Source organism: Astyanax mexicanus, chromosome 9 (assembly GCF_023375975.1).
Source record: "Astyanax mexicanus isolate ESR-SI-001 chromosome 9, AstMex3_surface, whole genome shotgun sequence".
Classification (NCBI taxonomy): Eukaryota; Metazoa; Chordata; class Actinopteri; order Characiformes; family Acestrorhamphidae; genus Astyanax; species Astyanax mexicanus.
In genome coordinates this window covers 41,182,736-41,205,000 of record NC_064416.1, presented here as the reverse complement: position 1 = coordinate 41,205,000, position 22,265 = coordinate 41,182,736, and the positions used below count along the sequence as shown (strand labels likewise).

The window sequence follows — 22,265 nt, the reverse complement described above, 5'->3', positions numbered from 1 at the left end:
CTATCTATCTATCTATCTATCTATCTATCTATCTATCTATCTATCTATCTATCTATCTATCTATCTATCTATCTATCTATCTATCTATCTATCTATCTATCTTTCTTTAAGCAATTACCTATTATCCATCTATTAATCTCACCTGCCAGTCCATCCAGCCATTCATCCATCTTTACCGGTAACCTGTTCTCACCCCCCAAACATCCCTTTTCTATTATTTAATATTCACTCATCCATCTATGTTTAATCAGTCATCTATTATCTATCCATCCATCCACCCATTCATAATTAATCAATTATCCATTATACTGTACATCCATCCATCCATCCACCAAAACATCTATTCCTAATGAAATCCATTCATCTTTAATCAATTATCCATCCATCCATCCATCCATCCACCCATCTTCCATCAATCCATCTATCCATCCATGCATCAACACATATTCCTAATAAAATGGTTCATTTTAATAAATTATCCATTCATCCATCCATCAAAACACATATCCCTATTGAGCTATCCATTCATCTTTCTATTTACTGTGGGCTTAGTATTATCCATTCATCCATTTTGCCATCCTTTGATTATTCATTATCCACAATTGATCTATTCATCTATCTTTAATTAGTTTTCCACTTTTATCAATTTCTTTTTGATTATTCATTATCCATCTATGAAGTCACTTATCCTTTTTTCCATCCATCTCTTATCAGTTATCAATAATCCATCCATCCATCCATCCATTCATCCATCCATTTATTCATCCTTTACCAGCTATCCAGAAACCCCTATCAACATTATCCATTCATCCATCCCCTCATTTATTCATCATCCCTACATCCCTTAATTGTCAATTATCCATTGATTCATTCATGTCCATTTTTCATTATCCACCCATCCATCCAGTCATCCACTCATCAATGCTCTATCATTCATTATCCATGCAGTAGGAACTGATGTTCTGACCCCGAAGTTGGAAGCGGCGAATCGGTCGGAGGCGGAGATGTTGGTGGTGGCGGTGGTGGTGTGGGCGAAGTAGGCGTTGATGTTGGCCAGCAGGTTACTCATTACAGCTGGAACTCCCGGACACATGTACTTGGATGAAAGGCAGGAGAAATGACTAAAAGAGAGAAAGAGAGAGAGAAAAGCTGAATTAAAACTCTCAGCTCTTAGACAGACCTCCGTTCCTCTCGCGCAGGATCTCCCATGGGAAGCTATAAAAGCTGAAAACGAGAAAGCAATTATTATGACTACAAACTGTTACTGCTGAACAACCCCCGTCTCCACTCTGACAGGCTGAATTTTTCACATAAATTTAAAAAACGATGCTTCTCTTCATATCCTTTGGGAATTTTACTTCAGGAACTAAAAAAAACAGCCATAAAAAGGGAATTTTAATGCTAATTACAGAAAAAGGACTGATCACCCAGGCGTTTACTTCTTCTGTTTCTGAAAAGTTGTTGGTATTTTTGTTTTTGCACAGCAGATGTTTACACTGAATGCACAAAACCTGTTTCAGATTAATCATCAAAAGGATTAATACCACACAAAAACATCAGTGAAGTAGCGAACAGATGCTAAAATATTGAAATTCTCAGAGAAAGAGTCTTTAAGACTTTAAAACAATAGAGGTGTACCAGTCGTGTTTCAGCTCGATCGGCCAATCACCGAAAGCAATCAAGGGCGGGGGGTAGGTGCCACATTAACCTTTCCAGGAAAACTCAGGTAATTCATCTTCCTGTCAGCCAACACTTTGGATGTGATTCCTTTAGCCTGCTAACTATTTCTGAGTTAAAAGTGCTTTGTACCGTTTGGTGTTTGTTTTTGTGTGGTTAGTGCTGTTTTTAGCTCTGCTGTGTTGCTGTGCTAATAGCTACTCACTGTATGTGCTGAAAGGCTGATGCACTCTTAAGAGAATTATCCAGTTAGTGGTGTTAGGAGTTTGTTTTCTCAGAAACAGCTAAAAAAGTGCTACAAATACTCACTGGATGTGATTCCTTTAGCTTTCCTACTGTTCTTATTTTCTAGAAATAAACGTGCCCTGCACTGTCTGGTCTTTGTTTTTGTCATGGTTAGTGCTGTTCTTAGCTCTGCTGTGTTGCTGTGCTAATAGCTACTTGAGGGGGATATCCAGTTAGTGGTATTAAAAGTCTTTTTATTTCCTTTCCTCCACAAGACACGTTAGTCTTACACATTCTACAAATATGTGAGATTAAGTCAGAAACAGAAATATGTCATTTTTTTTGTAAATGCCAACCATATGGAGCCAAGCTGACTACCGAACTACCAAATCTGTAGAGTTAAGAAATTACATTACAAGTGAACCAGTTAAGAGCAATCATAGAAAATGGGAAAGACAGAATTAGGAATGTGGATGAACAAAAAGGGCTGAACTTAGATGCCAAGTCCCTGTTCACACCTGCCATTAATGCAAAGCATTCAAACAGCTCCGATTCAGCACAGTCGGACCAGTGCTTTTACCAAAGTTCAAAAAATCCTTAATGTTTGATGACAAAAAGGCATTAACATGATTCATCTCTCTGACATATAACCAAAACATTTAAATTTAAATTTCAGCTGATTTGGACTCTCCCAAACATAAAGAAAGAGAGCACAGTATATTGAAGGAAAGTAGTAAGAAATAGAAAATATAGAAAGCACAAAATGAAAGACAGAACAAGAGAGTAGATGGAGAAATTAAAAAGAGAAAGCAGAGAAAAAGGAGCATGAAAGCCAAAAAACAGAAAAGAAAAATACAGAATGTAAAGAGAAAGAAAATACAGTGGGAGAAAAGAGAGAGTGAGAGAAAGCAGAGAGAGACAAAGAGACAGAGAAAAACAGAAAGGAAGCAGGAAGAGAAAGAATGCAAAAAAGAGAAAAAAAAGTTGAGAAAAATGCAAGAGAAGGCAGAAACAGACAGCACAAAGCGAAAGAAAGCATAACGAGAATAAAACAAAGAGAAAAGAGAGAGAAAGGAAGAGATGTAAAGGCAAGAGGGAAGGTAGAGAGAGAGAGAGAAAATGGAGAGAAAGTAGAGAAAAAGAGAAAGAATGAAGAGAGCAAAAGGAAGCAGAGGGGAGAAAAAGAGCAAGAGAGAGAAAAAAGGGAGAGAGATGGAAGTGGGGAGAGAAAAAAAGCAGAAAAATGGAAGAGAGAGAGAGAAAGAGAGAGGTAGAGAGGGGATGGGGTGAGAAAGCAAGTATGAATAAGGAGGAAGTCGGCGGTCTTCAAACACAGCAGGTCACTAAAATTAGCACCATGCCTTTAGGGCCTTCACAGAAAATTACTGCTCTCTCTCAATCTCTCTCTCTCTCTCTCTCTCTCTCTCTTTCACACACACACACTACTGTCTCAACAGCAGCTCCTTGTGTTCAAACAGCTCCTGGCTTTAATGAAAAGAATGAAAAGTAGGGCAGCTGTATGATTTACTACACGTCTCTCCTAAGTGTTATACATAATAATGATGATGATGATGATGATGATGATGATGATGATGGTGGTGATGTTGAGGTAGCCGCAAATATAGAATATTATATTTACTATGAGAATTATTTTGCCACATAACACACTGCACGTATCCCTCCACCATGAGCTGACCGTAAAAAACTGTCTCACATCCGGCTCTAAATCGAAGTGTTATTAAATTTTTAAGTGGGTGCTCATTGGGTTTGAACCTCGGTTTCTCCAGTACAGGCTAAAGGATAGTTCATATTGAGAATACTGCACATGCAGGCCTGTTGCAACAAGGCAAGCAAACCAATCAATTGTCTAGGGACCTTAGTAGCTGAAATTGTTAGTGTATCTCTGATGGTCTGGCTGCTCAATAGGCAGCTTATCAGAGTAGCCAGCGTGCTAACTGTCCAACGGAAACAATAAAAAAAGAGCAGGTGTCCTAAAAGCTTTATCTAAGATTTGTATCTGTACAATTCCTTGGGTTTAGCTGTGCTTTATTTGCCTACTTACTTGCCCTTTGGTGAACCCATTCTAACATCAAACGTAGAATTAAGAATGTGGGTCTTTTGGAAACTATGAGAATATCTCAGAGAGCATCAAGTCTATATACAGCTCTGGAAAAAAATAAGAGACCACTTCGGTTTCTGAATCAGTTTTTTTATTTTATTTTGCTATTTATAGGTTTATGTTTGAGTAAAATTAATATTGTTGTTTTATTCTATAAACTACAGACAACATTTCTCCCAAATTCCAAATATAAATATTGTCATTTAGAGCATTTATTTGAAAAAAATGTGAAATGAGAAATGGCTGAAATGACAAAAAAGCAGAGCTTTTAGACCTCAAATGATGAAAAAGAAAACAAGTTCATATTCATAAAGTTTTAAGAGTTCAGAAATATTAGTTTTTTTTGGGTTTTCACAAAAATGCATTAAACTCACTGATTGTCTCTGATGTTCTCTGATGCATAACCAAAAAATGTCAAATTAAGATTGACATTGATTGACAACTCAAAGAAAGAGAGTACAGTATATAGAGGGAAAGTGAAAATAAATAAAAAAGATAAAAAACAGAAAATGAAAATGAGAACAAGAGAGTAGACGGAGAAAATAAAAAGAAAAAGCAGAGAAAAAAATAGCATGGAGGAGAGAATGGAGAGAAAGGGAGATAAAAGCAGAAAAAGAAAGAGAATTATAGAATGTAGACAGATAGAAAAGAGAGGGAGAGAATAGAGTGAGCAAGAGAAAGCAATGACAGTAAGCAGAGACAGAGAGAGAAAGGGAGAGAGACAAAGAGAAAGAATGTAAAAAAGACAAAAAAGCAGAGAGCAAGAGAAAGCAGAAACAGACAGCACAGAGAGAAAGAGAACATAGAAATAATAAAACAAAGAAAAAAGAGAGAGAAAAAATAGAATTTAGAGAGAAAAAACTGAGAGAAAGTATAGAGAAAGTGGAATTACCCTGGTTTTTATTCACAGTTTTCATCATGTTGTCCTCCACCAGTCTTACACACTGCTTTTGGATAACTTTATGCTGCTTTACTCCTGGTGCAAAAATTCAAGCAGTTCAGCTTGGTTTGATGGCTTGTGACCATCCATCTTCCTCTTGATTATATTCCAGAGGTTTTAATTTGGTAAAATCGAAGAAACTCACCATTTTAAAGTGGTCTCTTATTGTTCTTGCCAGAGCTGAATATATATATATATATATATATATATATATATATATATATATATACACATATGTCTCAAATATTTATTTTTTTGTTTGACGGCTCTACTGCAGGTCTTATGTAACACACATAGAGTGCCACACTGGAGCAGAACTATCGTTCCTCCATAAACAATACAGGAAAGGAGGGAATATAGGAATATTGATCATATGCACACAACCAGAGACCCTCTCCAGCACTTCAGCGGTGAAGTGTCCACTCTACAGTCTCGGCTGAGCTGAGGATACTGTGGGAACAATCCATAAACCTACTGAAGAGCTGGATTTGCAGCTTCCACACACACACACACACACACACACAGACACCCAAAAGCAGCAGACTCGAGATGCTCAAGAAGCTTAAACAAAACCGGGCACAAAGACATCCACAAATTCTCAGAACAAAAGAACATCTCTGACATTGAATAGTGCGCACACACACACTCGTTCACACACACACACACACTCGTTCACACACACACACACTAGCTGAAAGAAACATTTCCACAGAGAATGGCTGACAGATAACAGCAGGATCCTCTAGAGAAAACGGTTGTGCGTTTATTACAGTAGTGGTGTTTGTTAGAGATGGATGTGGTTATTCAAATACACTGATATCCACACTCATGCTACTATGATTCAAAAACTGCTGTGCAGTGGTGGAACGGTACGTGTATTAATATTGAACAATCATGCCGGTACCATCATGCCTCCTGGAAACCATCATTACTCTGTAGGTAGAAGTATAGATACTAGGGTTTAAAAAACTTCCTGTAGCCGTGAAAGTATCAACTCAAGCTTTTACTCAAGTAAAAGTGTAAAAGTACTGGTTTCAAAACTATTTAAAGTATAAAAGTAAATGTAATGTAAGGGGAAAAAAAACATTAAAGACAAAAGCTTGAAAAAAAAACTTGTTTAGTCTTTTTTTCCTCTTATTTTTCTTCCATTGTACAATACACCAAAAAGTAAGGTCCATAGTGCAGTATGAGAACCAGGTGAGCTCCATAACCAAGAAAGCCCAGCAGTGCCTCTACTTCCTGCAGAAACTGTTCTACATGTTCTACAGAGGGAGAGAAGATCATCAGAGTCTCTCTACCCACCCATCACCGAGATCCACACCACACGCTGCTTCTGCAAAGCCACCAGCATTTTGGATGGCCCCACCCATCCCTCACACGGACTCTTTGCTCTGATGCTGTTCGAACCTCCACTTCCAGACTTTGCAACAGCTTCATCCACCAGGCAGTCAGACTCCTCAACACACAGAGCCTCCACTACCAGACTCTATAACAGCTTCATCCACCAGGCAGTCAGACTCCTCAACACACAGAGCCTCCACTACCAGACTCTATAACAGCTTCATCCACCAGGCAGTAAGACTCCTCAACACACAGAGCCTCCACTACCAGACTCTGTAACAGCTTCATCCACCAGGCAGTCAGACTCCTCAACACACAGAGCCTCCACTACCAGACTCTGTAACAGCTTCATCCGCCAGGCAGTCAGACTCCTCAACACACAGAGCCTCCACTACTAGACTCTGCAACAGCTTCCTCCACCAGGCAGTCAGACTCTTCAACACACAGAGCCTCCACTACCAGACTCTGTAACAGCTTCATCCACCAGGCAGTCAGACTCCTCAACACACAGAGCCTCCACTACCAGACTTTGCAACAGCTTCATCCGCCAGGCAGTCAGACTCCTCAACACACAGAGCCTCCACTACCAGACTCTATAACAGCTTCATCCACCAGGCAGTCAGACTCTTCAACACACAGAGCCTCCACTACCAGACTCTATAACAGCTTCATCCACCAGGCAGTAAGACTCCTCAACACACAGAGCCTCCACTACCAGACTCTATAACAGCTTCATCCACCAGGCAGTCAGACTCCTCAACACACAGAGCCTCCACTACCAGACTCTGTAACAGCTTCATCCGCCAGGCAGTCAGACTCCTCAACACACAGAGCCTCCACTACTAGACTCTGCAACAGCTTCCTCCACCAGGCAGTCAGACTCTTCAACACACAGAGCCTCCACTACCAGACTCTGTAACAGCTTCATCCACCAGGCAGTCAGACTCCTCAACACACAGAGCCTCCACTACCAGACTCTGTAACAGCTTCATCCGCCAGGCAGTCAGACTCCTCAACACACAGAGCCTCCACTACTAGACTCTGCAACAGCTTCCTCCACCAGGCAGTCAGACTCTTCAACACACAGAGCCTCCACTACCAGACTCTATAACAGCTTCATCCACCAGGCAGTAAGACTCCTCAACACACAGAGCCTCCACTACCAGACTCTATAACAGCTTCATCCACCAGGCAGTCAGACTCCTCAACACACAGAGTCTCCACTACCAGACTCTGTAACAGCTTCCTCCACCAGGCAGTCAGACCCCTACACACAGAGCCTCCACTACCAGACTCTGCAACAGCTTCTTCTACCAGGCAGTCACACTCCTCAACACACAGAGCCTCCACTACCAGACTCTATAACAGCTTCATCCACCAGGCAGTCAGACTCCTCAATACACAGAGCCTCCACTACCAGACTCTGCAACAGCTTCATCCACCAGGCAGTCAGACTCCTCAACACACATAGCCTCCACTACCAGACTCTATAACAGCTTCATCCACCAGGCAGTAAGACTCCTCAACACACAGAGCCTCCACTACTAGACTCTGCCACAGCTTCATCCACCAGGCAGTCAGACTCTTCAACACACAGAGCCTCCACTACTAGACTCTATAACAGCTTCATCCACCAGGCAGTCAGACTCCTCAACACACAGAGCCTCCACTACCAGACTCTATAACAGATTCATCCACCAGGCAGTCAGACTCCTCAACACACAGAGCCTCCACTACCAGACTCTGCAACAGCTTCATCCACCAGGCAGTCAGACTCCTCAACACACAGAGTCTCCACTACCAGACTCTATAACAGCTTCATCCACCAGGCAGTCAGACTCCTCAACACACAGAGCCTTCACTACCAGATTCTGTAACAGCTTCATCCACCAGGCAGTCAGACCCCTACACACACAGAGCCTCCACTACCAGACTCTGCAACAGCTTCTTCTACCAGGCAGTCACACTCCTCAACACACAGAGCCTCCACTACCAGACTCTGTAACAGCTTTATCCACCAGGCAATCAGTCAGACCCCTACACACAGAGCCTACACTACCAGACTCTGCAACAGCTTCATTCACCAGGCAGTCAGACTCCTCAACACACAGAGACAGAGCTGAAGCAAAATTCACAAAAATAGAGATACTTTTTTTTTATTTTATTGGACAGCGATGATATGTTGCTTATACCAAATGTTAACCATCACCCTACCAAATAAATACAACCACATCAAGCCTCCAGAGAACACATTCCCACAACTCCAATGGGCTGGGGTTTTATTTTACCCGTGTAGTCCATGTATGACAGGCATGGTACCATAAACCAAGTATAAGTCAAACATCCATTTTTTATTTAATTTCCCATCAATATCAAATATTGAATTCTGAATTTATTCATTTTACATGGTCAAATCATTGGTTTCACTCTTGCTGCTGTTCAGCTAGTGTGGAGTGTAGAGTTGTGTTGTGCCATTCAGTAAATATGAGTCGCTCCAGGCCAGTCCCGAAGGCCTGAAACAAGAGCCAAGCTGATTATCCCCATCTCCTGACCCGTCCAACAGTGATTAATACAGACTCAGTGAGCAGACCGACAGAGAGAGAGAGAGAGACAGAGAGAGAGAGAGACAGAGCTGTAGCTCAGATAGAGATGTCAGAACTAACAGAAACAAGACGTCATATTTATGCTACTGGTATATAGCTGATGTTGCTTAGCTCTTATCCAGAACATTTCTCATTTACCCATGTTATACAGGTATGAAAATTTAAAAAAAGTGTAGTCAGTGTGTTGCTCTTCCCCAGACAGAGAATGTAGTGAATGCAACTCTGATACCGGCTACACTTCTGAAGCCTTGATCTATCTCATATGTTAAAACGTTCGTTTAGCAGTTGGAATATCTACTGTAATAAGTTCTATATAGGAAATTTAACACTCCCGCAAGTGGGAGTCTCAAGGGAGTCACAAGGGAGTCTCAGAATGTCAGGAAAGCCTTACACACTACACACTGATTGTAGTAAAAGTAGAAATAGTGATATACCATATATTAGCATTCTGTTTCTTCTTTGTGTCTCAATAAATTAGACTTGGACTAGTTTTGGATGAGTAAAGTAATGCATAGTGTATTGTTACCAACTGGATTTGATAAAAAAAAAAAGCTTTTACCTGTGATAATGCTAACAATCATAACTCTAGACTCTATGAATAGTTTTGATTAGATTTGTTGCAACATAACACTTGTAAAGTATTGTCAAAGCAGTTTCCAATTTAAATGTTTTTTTTTTTTTTTTAAATAGTGGACATTATTGGACAAATCTAACATCTAATACGCGGTTAAAAATTCAATTAAATTCCATGAGCATAAATTATTAGGGAACATTTCATCCTTGTCTGAACACTGAAGTGGAAATGTCCTGCACAGACCTTCTCATTAAATGTTTTTATTTTGTTTTTATTTTTCCTACATTGTAAATGAACACTGAAGTCCTCCAGACTATGAAGGAACACATAAAGAATCATGTAGTAACTTAATTGTTTTTAACAAACCAAACGATACTCTGTGAAGCATTAGTTGCTCCTACCTGGGGTTTTGTTAACTCTCGGTTTCTGTGGCTGGTAACTCATCTTGTGCAACCTTTCCTAGGGCGGTCCTGATGAGAGCCAGTTTCATCGTAACGTTTTTTGATGGCCTTTGCGACTGCAGAATTACTTTTTTTAATGAATGAACTTTATTTCTTAAAGTATTGTTCTTCTTTATTTAGTTTATTAGCTCTTGACACAATATAAATTACTCAAATATAGCTATTTACTATATACCAACTCTACCTCTTCACTACTTTACAACTGATGCTCTCAAACTCTTTTATTTAACCATGTGACTCTACCTCATAAATCAGACTAAGAAAATCCAACCAAGATGTGCAAAGCAGTCATTTAAGCAAGAGAAACTACTTCTTAGAAAAATCTAAAATAGAAAAGATATTCTGGTTTGTTAAACTATCTTTTTGTTTAGTAAACAATTTCATGTTTATCAACATTTTTATGACTTACATTTGCCTGGTACTGTATATGATGACATATAATATTATATATTAGTATGTCGTATGTACTGTATCCTGAGCGATAATGAAGGTAATATAGAGGTACTTAATAGTGTCTTGGTCTTGACTTGGACTCTCTTGGCTCTTGTGGTCTTAACTACAACACTATTATATGGAAAAGAGTATTCAGTCACCTGCTTGTTGGGTGAAAAAGAGTTTATGCTGCTTTTGTTAGAGTAACTGTCTCTACTCTCCAGGAAAGACTTTCTACTACATTTTAGAGCACTGCTGTAATTGATCTGATTGCATTCAGTGATCAGAGCACTAGTGAGTTCAGGAAGTTGGATGGTCACCACCCTACTACCAATCCCAACTCCACAACTCATCACAAAAATACTATATGGAGTTCGCTCCATCATTCCAGAGAACACAGTTCATTCCACTGCTCCACAACTCAATGCTGGGAGGCTTTCCACCACTCTGGTCCACGCATGGCATTAGGAATGGTGCCAATTCAACGTGTTTTGCTTGATTCTGCTTGAGAGAGTCCTATTCTACTGGCATTTCTTTAATGTAGGGGTTAGATGTATCCATCAGTCATTCGTCTGCAAACTGTTTACCGTGCTGTAGCACTGAAGTCTTTCTCAATGAAGAATTTCCTCATTTTAACAACAAGAAATAACGTCTATCCATCTACTTAATGGGCGAAAGCTCTCTCAATGCGAACAGTGGGGGGAAACTGTTGTAATTGCATGGACGCCTCTAGAACACAGTTCCAGACTTATTAACAGTGATTTGTTGGTAATTAGAGGGCATTTAGGTGAGTGTAATGACTGTAATGAAGAAACAAGACTCGCTGGATCAGCTACACAGTGTAAAACGTCAGCTCTACTTTGCCTGGCCGCTGTATTAGAAACCCTGTAGCTTCCAGTCTCCGTCCACTTTACGGGAAACGTCTACCTTATAGATCCACTACATACAGAAAGGTGTACAATTACAGACTGTAGCCTGTCTGCTGTCATGCACAATTTGTCAGCCTTAGCGTTGCTGAGGTTGTTACACACAACTGTGGCACTCGGCGCTCAGTGAAGGCCGACTTGACCTTGCAGATGCTAACTGCACAAAGAGGAGCCTGTCATTGATACTGTAACTGTCTTGTTGGTTGCCAAAGGTAACTAAAAAATCTATTTCAAGGAATGAGACTTAAATTTGAGACTAGTGTAAATTAAAATGTTTGTCTAGAACTGATTCTAATGGATCTTATTAAAGGGTCTCCAATGCCAAGCTCAGACTACACAACAATTTTGTCCCTCACGATGTTCACTATGTCAGATTAAGCAGTTATCTTTGTTTTGTGTCGTACTCCGGGGACTGGCAACTAACACTACACGTTAGTCACCGACCAATCATCGTCCGCGTCCTCGCGCGAGTTCATAGGTCATCGCGGGGAAGAGCATAGAATCTGAGAATCACGGCTACAGAAGCGCTTTGAGTGATGGAAGCGCTTTGGGGTTAAAAAAACTAAAAAAAGGGGCAAAAGTGACTGTGGGTTCCTGGCTTCCAGGGTGAACCAAATGGACATTACATGCTTCGTGTACTCCAGAGAGAACTTAAGGTATGGTAAAGATGTAGCTACTTAGGTTTCAGCGCCTATAAACAGAATATTTAATGGATGAAGTAGATTATTAGATGATTATTAGATTATTGTTTTGTTTCTCTGCTCTAGTGAACCGCCCCGCTTTCTTTTCCCATGTTTACATCTGTGCGCTACAGAACACTCTGTCTTCCTATTGGTCAGAGTCAGGGAGCGCGTCGCGGAGCAGCATGTCAAACTAGGCGATAAAATACAAAAAATTCTAACATGCTAGTCTTTCCGTCTAACGCTCTGACAGTGTCGCTTACGTCAAATCATTGCTCTTTGACTGTGTCACACTACACGGACCTTTGTTGCTCGCGACAATGAAATTCGGATCCGACGCACGCAATGTGTCGGTGTCGACAAAATCGGATTAAAATCTGGCTAAAATCGTGTAGTCTGATACGGGCATAACATTAAGTAGCTAAAATATCTCAAAAAGCAAAACAGTGGACTGATCTGAAAAAAAAAAATAAAACAAAGTCATTGACATCTATTACTCTGGAAAAGGTTACAAGTCATTCCTTAGGCTTTGAGACTCCAGCAAACCACAGTGAGAGCTATTATTATTCACAAATAGAGAAAACATAAAACACTGGTGAACCTTCCCAGAAGTGATCAGCTAACAAAATTACTCCAAAAGGGCATGAACAACTCATCCAGGAGGTCCCAAAACAACCCAGAACAACATAGTTCCCATAGTGTTCATAGTTCTTCCTCTTTCATGTGTATTAGATTCTCATTGCATCTTTTGGTAACACATCCTATGAATACTGAGTTTATAATGCACTAAGCATTAATAATTTAATTCATCCAATGTTGTGCACATTCTCTAAAAGCATAGCACAGATATGGGTGGGACAAAGCAGCAACACTGGAAATTGTTGGGGAAGTAGTTCAATAGTTCAAACAAAGCACAACCAGAGGTAGAAGAAGTATACAATCCTTATACTTTAGTAAAAGTACAAACACCCCAGTTAAAAAAGTACTTAAAGGACCATTAAGGATTATATATTTGTAGTAACTCATTATATCCTGATCAGACAGTATTTTTATACTGGAACTGTCTGGCATGTCACAGAAATCTGTGTGGGACGTAGCGTCCCATTTCCACACTCAGGGTTGCCAGGTATAAACAACACACAAACAGCACACAGACAGCATGTTGCAGCCATGTGAATAGACGAGCTGTCAAAATGTCTGCTAAACAGGTCATCACTGAGCTTTAGTAAGGTTGCTAGACATAGCTGGGTGGGTCATTTTCCACCACTGCTAGCCTAATAGAGACAGGCATTTTGGGCACCGAAAGGTATATATGAGTATATATGAGTCTGGGAATCTGTATGAACCTTATGTCCGGAGAGTAGTGTGTGGCACAAACAAATATCTATCCAGTGTTCGGAAATTGGACTCCTGTATCCATTACTCATTTCACAATAAATGTCTACACTCCAAAATACTAGTAAAATGGTAAAACAATTATTTAAAAAAAATTATTTAATTTCCTTTTTTTTATTTATAGACAAATACAACCATGACGTACAGTGTCAGTTAAGGTTTATTGTAAAATGTATATTGCAAAATCATACAAATGACATTTTAATTTGTGCTTTTTTAAATTTAGAAAACACCCATTTAGGTGCCTTAATGTCTGATTAAAACAATTCAATTAAAATGTTAAAGCGTAATCACATGTGTAGTGATTAAAAGTTCAGATTTCAGTGCCTTAATTTCATTTGTGATCAATAAAGTAACAACCCATCTAGATTGACCTTGTTAAATGTAGGGAATAAAGGTAAAAGTTCATTAGTGACAAAAACAAAATAGTAAGTCACACTGCTGTGTGTTGTTCTCCGTTTTTTTTTTTTTTGTTTTGTTTTTTCTCCATTTGACCCATCCTCTAGTCTAGTGAATTGCTCTAGTGAATTAATTCCATGCCAATGTAAAGGATGCACACAGTTATATGGGTGGATAAATGGATGCATAAAACATTTGATTCATTTTCTAACCGTATAAATGAGCCTTCAAACCAACAAAAAAAAAAAAAAAAAAACTAGCAGTGTCTAGGGGTCTTTAATCTTTGACTTAAAAACAAAGTCACCAAGAACGCTTAGATCGCCACTAAGAGCACCAGAATGCAAACTAGAGCAGTGAGCTGATAGGCTGCAGAACCAACCCTTTAGATAAGAGTTCATTAAAGTAATCCATGTACGAGATCAATCTGAAGGAACGCCGCTGAGTGCCAGCCACTGATTCACAGACAACTGCAGCGTTTCAAGATTTTGTCACACTGCTGGATGCCAAAGTTAATTAGCTCCAAACTAATGACAGAAGCTGAAATGACTCCTTATTTGTCACGGTGTGTGTAAAAGTGCTCATTCTGTGCGGGAGAGTTCAGCACATTTCGGGGCGCTGAACAAATGCAGTCTGCAAGGCCAATGGCATTTCCTCGTATAAAAAAAATGGAGAAGGAACACAGTTGGTCTTGACTTTTTATGACTTAAGACCAGATGGTCTCAGTTTTGATGATGTCTACCAATCTTGCGATAATAACACTGGCTTTTCCCCTTCCATTCTAGGTCTCAGTCTTAACCCAATCTAACCCAATGTTGTTATAAACTCAGTCTAATCCAAAATAGGTCTCGGACTTGACTTCCCTTCAACCACTGTTGGGTTCTTCACAGTCTTGATTTAAACTAATCTTGGTAAAAGCTCAGTCTCATCCAAATCCAGATCTTGGCTTAGCCTCTTACATTTGAGGTATTAGTTTTGACTCAATCCAACCCGATGTTGGTAAAAACTTTGACTCAATCTTGACCAATCCAAATCTTGGCTTTGACTCAGTTTCAATCACTCTTGGTCTCAGTTTGATTTTATCTACCATTAGCTTTTCCTCTTCCATTCTACACAAAAGAAATGATGCTTTAAATTTGCTTGAAAAAACTTCCGCAACTTTCTGCATTTGCTTTTTTTTTAAATAAATTTCACTTCATGTAACTTTAAGTAACTTCAACTCGGTTTCAAGACTTTAATGATGTAAATAAGTGAACTGAACTTCAGTCAATCCTTTCTTTTAATAAACTTTACTTAATTGCTGCATACAATATTACCAAATTACAATTACTTCATTTATACAAGATTAAGCAAAATAATTTATGATACATAATATAGTATAATTCCTGAAATTTAAATATTTTACTTAAAACCCACATATTACACTGTCTCAACAGAATAATAATAGTAATAGTAGTAATAAGAATGTATCCATGCCATCCATGTGTTGAGACAGTGAGACTTGGTCTGTTTACGAAATAAATCTTTGAGATTATGTAAATATTTGAATGTGTTTTAGCTAAAAATATATATAATAATATTGTATAAATAAAGTAATTGTAATTAGGTAATACTGTCATCAGAAATTGAGTGAAGTTTACTAAAAGAAAGGATTTTAGTCTTGAAGTCTTTAAGTCTTGAAACCGAGTTGAAGTTATTTAAATTTACATGAAATTAAATTTACTTTAAAAAAGCAACTGCAGGAAGTTGCAAAACTTTTTTAAAGTACATTTTTTCGCATAATATTTCCAGGGTAGATCTTAGTCTTAACTCAATCTAACCCAGTCTTGGTATAAGTTTAGTTTTATCCTACCATTCTTGGATGACTAAACATTGTTTTTCCACTTCTATTCTCAAGTCTTAGTCTTGACTCAAGCCGATCTTGGTATAAACTGTGACTCAATCTGGCCCAATCTGGGTCTTGACTTTGACTCAGTATCAACCACTCTTCGCCTCAGACTTGATTTTGTCTACCACTCTTGAACAAACAATGGGTTATCTTCTTCCATTCTTGGTCTCGGTCTTGATTAAATCTAACCCAATCTTGGTATAATCTCAGTCTCATCCATTCCAGATCTTGGCCTTGACTTGGTTTCAACCACTCTTGGTCTCAGTCTTGACTCCATTCTGCTCACTCTGGTCTAGGTCTTGACTCAGACTTGCCCATTTTTTGGTCTTACTTGCTCTTGGTCTCGCCCTGGACTCAGTTTTGATAAAGTCTTCATTCATTCATGTTAACTTGACTAGATTTCACTTACTCTTGCTCTCAGCCTTGACTTAATCTCACTTGGTCTTAGACTAATTCTTGACTCATTTAGCTTGCTCCTGGTCTTATTCTTGAACTTAGTCTCGCTTTCACTCACTCTTGGTCTTGTTTCAATCTTGATTTTGGTCAGTCTTGGCTCATCATTGTCTATTCTTGGTCTTGGACTTGACTAGATTTCCTCTGCTCAGTCTTGCTTGCTCTTGATCTACATCTTGACTAGGATTAAAGCACTCTTTGAGTTGAATCATCACTTAGCCTTGCCCATATATTCTTAACTATTTATACTGTATATTACACATTATATAAAACACTTAGAAGACAGCATGCAAGTTCACTTGTGTTTTTATATAGTGCATTTTAATGGCTATGCTTGTGTTGTAGGCATGGCAACCTTGATTGGTTTTCATTCTCTCGCTCGACTGTCCTGTAACTCAAGCAGAACGAAGCTTTTGAAACAAGAAATAATAAGAAAAGGTTTCAGTAGAGATTCTGCTTCCTGGTCTATGATGGATGTAGTCTCAGCAGATAGTGAACAGCAGGTCACCTGGATGATGGCTGGATCAAAAAGGGCACCTATATGCCCCATAGTGCCCGGCCGGAACAAGGCAGGAAATAATGCTCTTACTCCCTGCGAGGAATCTCTGTGTCAAATATGGAGTAACTTCACTTTCAGCCGGTGAGAGTTGGAGTTAATTAGCTTCAGTGTCCAGCTGTGTGACCTCACACACTTAAAACACTGCCATTCCTTTAAAGAACATAGCGAGCACCTTCTTATTACGCTGGCAAAGGCAAAAAAAAAAAAAAAAAAGCGGTTTTATTCAATGCTCTTTCTTTTACTCTCTCTCTCTCCGCCTCTCTCGCTATTAATCTCTTTCTCTCATGTCTTTACATTCATTTTTTTCTCATACTTGCTTTCTCTCACTGTTCCAGTCATAAACCCTCTTTTTTACTTTCATAATATCATTCTCTACCAGTCTATAATGCCATCTTAATCTCTTTCTCTCTTTCTTTTTCTCATTCCCCACTACCCTAAACTTACTATAAAACTCAATACTAATGTATACTACCATATACTACCCCATACCCTATATGCCCTATACTTCTCTATAGCACACATACTACCCTTTACTCCTTATCCTACCCCATACTTCAATATGTATCATATATACTACCTACTGACCTATATTCCCTATGTTACCCTATATTTCCATTTCCTACACTACTCCATAAACTACGTTTTAAACTATCTATACTACCCTATACTCCCTATACTAATGTATACTACCCTAAACTATCCTACACTAGCAAATTTCACAGAACACTTCCTATACTATCCTATACTTCTCTATAGCCCCCTATACTTCCATATATAACATATATACTTCCTACTGCCCTTAACCCCTACCCTACCCTATATGTCCTACACTACTCCATAAACTACATTTTAAACTATCTATACTACCCTATACTCCCTATACTAGCCTAAAATATCCTATACTACCAAATACTACCCCATAGTACCCATAATACCCCATACTAGTCTATACTATCATATACTACCCTACACTGCCAAATACCACCCCCACACTTCCTATAATATTCTATACTTTTCTACACTACCCTATACTTTCGTGTATATAATATATACTACCTACTGCCCTAAATTTCCTATCCTACCCAATATTTCCTACATTACTCTATATACTACATTTTAAATTATTTATACTACCCTATACTCCCTATTAGGGTTGTCACGATACCAAAATTTTGACTTCGATACTGATACCAACTGTAGTATCACGATTCTCGATACCAAAACGATACTTGGAAGAAAAAAAAACAATAAAAATATCTGAACATAAAATGTTTATTTTTGACTGAACTGGATTGAAAACTGAACAATCGGTGCAAACGTTTTTATTCTAAAATGAAACATTTGAACAAAAAAGTTTCGTTATTATAACCTTAACTATAACATAATTATCTAAACACTTCCTAAAAACTAAAACTAAAACCAGAGGTAATGGTAGCCTGACTATGTGAACCTGACGGGCGGGCAGAAGTTAAGTTCTGAATAAGGAAAATAAAGAGACAGAAGAACATTACAATGTTATGTTCATTTTAACACTCACTGCTCCGTTTTATTAATCAACCGTTTACCATTTTTAATAAGCCCATGTTCAGTGTAACGAGCAAGCAGGCTACGTGCCTGACCACAGATTTGCGATGGAAACGCGAAAACCTGAACATCTTGAGTTCATGTTTCACAGCCAATGGGATAATGGAGAAATAGAGAAAACCACGGGTCCAAAACAAAACTCCTGCACACTCCTCTCCGTGTTAATGTGATTTACTAGCAGTCGCTAGTAAATCTTAGTAAAGCTACAGACAGTGTATCTTGACTAACTCCACTAACCTGTCGACTTCTCAGCTCTTTGTAGAGATCAGGGTGCTTGTCTGCTAAATGAATGAGCGAAATATGATCAGAATTATGTTAAATAACACTGTAACATAGAAGCATAGAACTATTATTTAATTAAAATGATTTTTAAGAACAGCTAAACACAGTGCTGCAGGTCAAACGTGGAGGCGTTCACGTGCGAGAGAGAGAGAGAGACAGAGAGAAAGAGACACAGCGAGAGAGAGAGAGAGAGAGAGAGATTTGCTTGTTCTGATGTGAGCTACTCACAGGTAAAGGTTCTCTTTTATCTCCTCGTGCTCATATTCTAGTCCCACACATAAGTCTGCAGCTCCCTCAGTGTTTTCTGTCGTATTTTGCGGCTAGCGCGAGCGCTTACAACTAACACCGCGGACCGCGAGGTGCCGCCGCGCTTGTGCCGAATCCGCTACTGAATCCGACTCCCGCTTCGCGGACAGAATCGGCACAACACCCCCCGCTGTACAACTGCGGGAGTGAAAACAGCGCTAATAAATAAAGTAGTTTAGTTTCACTTTCAGTTTTCGTTATTTTCGTTATTTTATTTAAAAATAAAAATATAAATAAAAAACAGATGCCTACATCTCAGACTATTTTCCCACACTTCACTCCTCGCGCCCGTTTTGTCCACAAGTCGCGGACGAGAGACATCTGTTATTTTAGCCGTCGCCATTCTACACTCGCTGCTGCTCTGCTGGCTTGCGCGTGAATCGATTCATTTGTTCAGAACACTAAGTTTGAATCCTGCCACACCGACTGCTGCGGTGTGAATCAGTTTTCTTATGAACTGAATCAAATCGCGCCTACTAATTTGACTCATTTGAAGCTAGTGACTGGGCTATATACAGTATCGAAAGCATTGAACGCTAAAGAACCGAATCGTTTGTGATGACGTAGTATCGAAAAAGAATCGAACCTTCGGTACACCGTGCAACTCTACTCCCTATACTAGTCTTCACTACCATAAACTACCCTATACTACCAAATACCCCCCCCCCCCCACTTCCTATACTATCCTTTACGTCTTTAGAACACCCTATACTTCCATATATACCAAATATACTACCTCCTGCAATATACTCCCTATCCTACCCTATACCACCTACACTACTCTGTATACTACGCTATACTACCTGTACTGCCATATACTCCCTGTAGTTGTCTATACTACCATATACTACCAAATACCACCCCACACTTCCTATACTATGCTATACTTCTCTGTGCTACCATATACTTCCATATATACCATATATACTATCTACTGCCCTTTACTCCCTCTTCTACCTTATATTACATACACTACTCTATACACTACTTTACACTACCTATACTAGTCTATACTACCATACAATACCCTATACTACCAAATACCACCCCACACTGGCTATACCAGGGGTCACCAACATGGTGCCCGCGGGCACCAGGTAGCCCGCAAGGACCTTATGAGTAGCCCGCAGACCTGGTCTAAAAATAGCATTTTTGTTGCTATTCTTTTTTTTTTTAAATCACAGTTGCATTGGTGTAATTTTAGATTATATTAGATTAATATTAGCTTAGAGATAGCCTATAGTTTATATATTATACAATATAATGTAATATAATATGTAATATTATATTAAAATATAATATAATATAAAATGTAAACAATTGCAGAGATTTATAAAAATAGTGTTGCATATTGATATGTGTCTTCACATAGATGAATGTCATTAATTATTAATAATAACATAATTAAAGGTAAATTGAGAAAAGTTGTAATTTCATGAGTGTGTATCAAACTGGTAGCCCTTCGCATTAATTGGTACCCAAGAAGTAGCTCTCAGGTTCAAAAAGGTTGGTGACCCCTGGGCTATACTATCCTATACTTCTCTATAGTACCATACACTCCCTATACCATTCTATACTACCCTATACTACCATATTATACCCCACACTTCCTATACTATCCTTTATTCTCTATACTACCATACACTACCTCATACTTTCTATACTATCCTTTACTTCTCTATACTATTCTATACTTCCATATATACCATATATCCTACCCTACACTCCCTACCTAGCCTATACATCATATACTCCCTATACTACAACGTAATATCTATGCTACCATATTTGACCCAATACTCCCTATGCTTCCTTATACCATTCTATACTGCCTATACCACCTTATAATCTATATCCAACATATATACTCCCTACACTATACTTCTCGCTATCCTACACTATACCCTCTAAACAACTTTATACTCCTTTATGGTATCTATACTGCCCTGCACTCCCTAGTCTATACTTCCTATACTACCATATACCCTTAATACTCATTCAATACTAAGCTACACTCCATATGCTACCTTATACTATACTATGCTCACTATGCTACCTTATGCTGCCCTATACTATGCTATACTCTCTATCCTACCCAATACTACCTATACTCCATATACTACACCCTGCTCTCTATACTACCATATATGACTCAATGATCCCTTTGCTGTCTTACACTACTCTATGCTGCCCATATTGCCTTCCATTTAATATGCTTTTCTATACTGCCTAATCTGCCCTTTACTCTTTGTCCTACACCAGGGGTGTCCAAACTACGGTCATTTGCGGCCCGTTTCCTTTTTTGGAGCGGCCCGCGAGGTATTTTAGAAATAGAATGAAAGTTGGCCCGCTGTTAAGCAGGTTTTTATAATGTGAGATTCAAAGTTTGAACACTAGGTGTCAGAAACGGGTCAAAGAGTCGGAGAGAGTGCGCATTTCTAGTGCAGAAAAACGGGCCAAAGAGTCTAAAAGCAGAGAGAGTGCGCATTTCTAGCGCAGAAAAACGGGCCAAAGAGTCTAAAAGCAAAGAGGGTGCACATTTCTAGTGCAGAAAAACGGGGCAAAGAGTCTAAAAGCAGAGAGGGTGCACATTTCTAGTGCAGAAAAACGGGCCAAAGAGTCTAAAAGCGGAGAGAGTGCGCATTTCTAGTGTAGAAAAACAGACCAAAGAGTCTAAAAGCGGAGAGAGTGCGCATTTCTAGCGCAGAAAAACGGGCCAAAGAGTCTAAAGGCGGAGAGAGTGCGCATTTCTAGCGCAGAAAAACTGTCCAAAGAGTCTAAAAGCAGAGAGGGTGAGCATTTCTAGTGCAGAAAAACGGGCCTAAGAGTCTAAAAGCAGAGAGAGTGCGCATTTCTAGCGCAGAAAAACGGGCCAAAGAGTCTAAAAGCAGAGAGGGTGCGCATTTCTAGTGCAGAAAAACGGGCCAAAGAGTCTAAAAGCGAAGAGAGTGCGCATTTCTAGTGCAGAAAAACGGGCCAAAGAGTCTAAAAGCGGAGAGAGTGCGCATTTCTAGTGCAGAAAAACGGGGAAAAGAGTCTAAAAGCGGAGAGGGTGCGCATTTCTAGCGCAGAAAAATGGGGCAAAGAGTCTAAAAGCAGAGAGGGTGTGCATTTCTAGTGCAGAAAAACGGGCCAAAGAGTCTAAAAGAGGAGAGAGTGCACATTTCTAGTGCAGAAAAACAGACCAAAGAGTCTAAAAGCGGAGAGAGTGCGCATTTCTAGTGCAGAAAAACGGGCCAAAGAGTCTAAAAGCAGAGAGAGTGCGCATTTCTAGTGTAGAAAAACAGACCAAAGAATCTAAAAGCGGAGAGAGTGCGCATTTCTAGCGCAGAAAAACGTGCCAAAGAGTCTAAAAGCGGAGAGAGTGCGCATTTCTAGCGCAGAAAAACAGACCAAAGAGTCTAAAAGCGGAGAGAGTGCGCAT

General features: G+C 39.3%; 1 protein-coding gene across 3 annotated transcripts in view; it reads right to left on the bottom strand.

The window, feature by feature from the left end:
• The window catches only part of LOC103026877 (protein unc-13 homolog C), a 365,017-nt gene that overhangs the window by 216,873 nt on the left and 125,879 nt on the right, over nucleotides 1-22,265 (bottom strand). For all 3 annotated transcript variants that reach the window (XM_049483498.1, XM_049483499.1, XM_049483500.1), the window contains exon 13: nucleotides 968-1,121. In XM_049483498.1, the coding sequence (XP_049339455.1) occupies nucleotides 968-1,121 (154 nt within the window). The remainder of the gene's footprint in view (nucleotides 1-967; nucleotides 1,122-22,265) is intronic.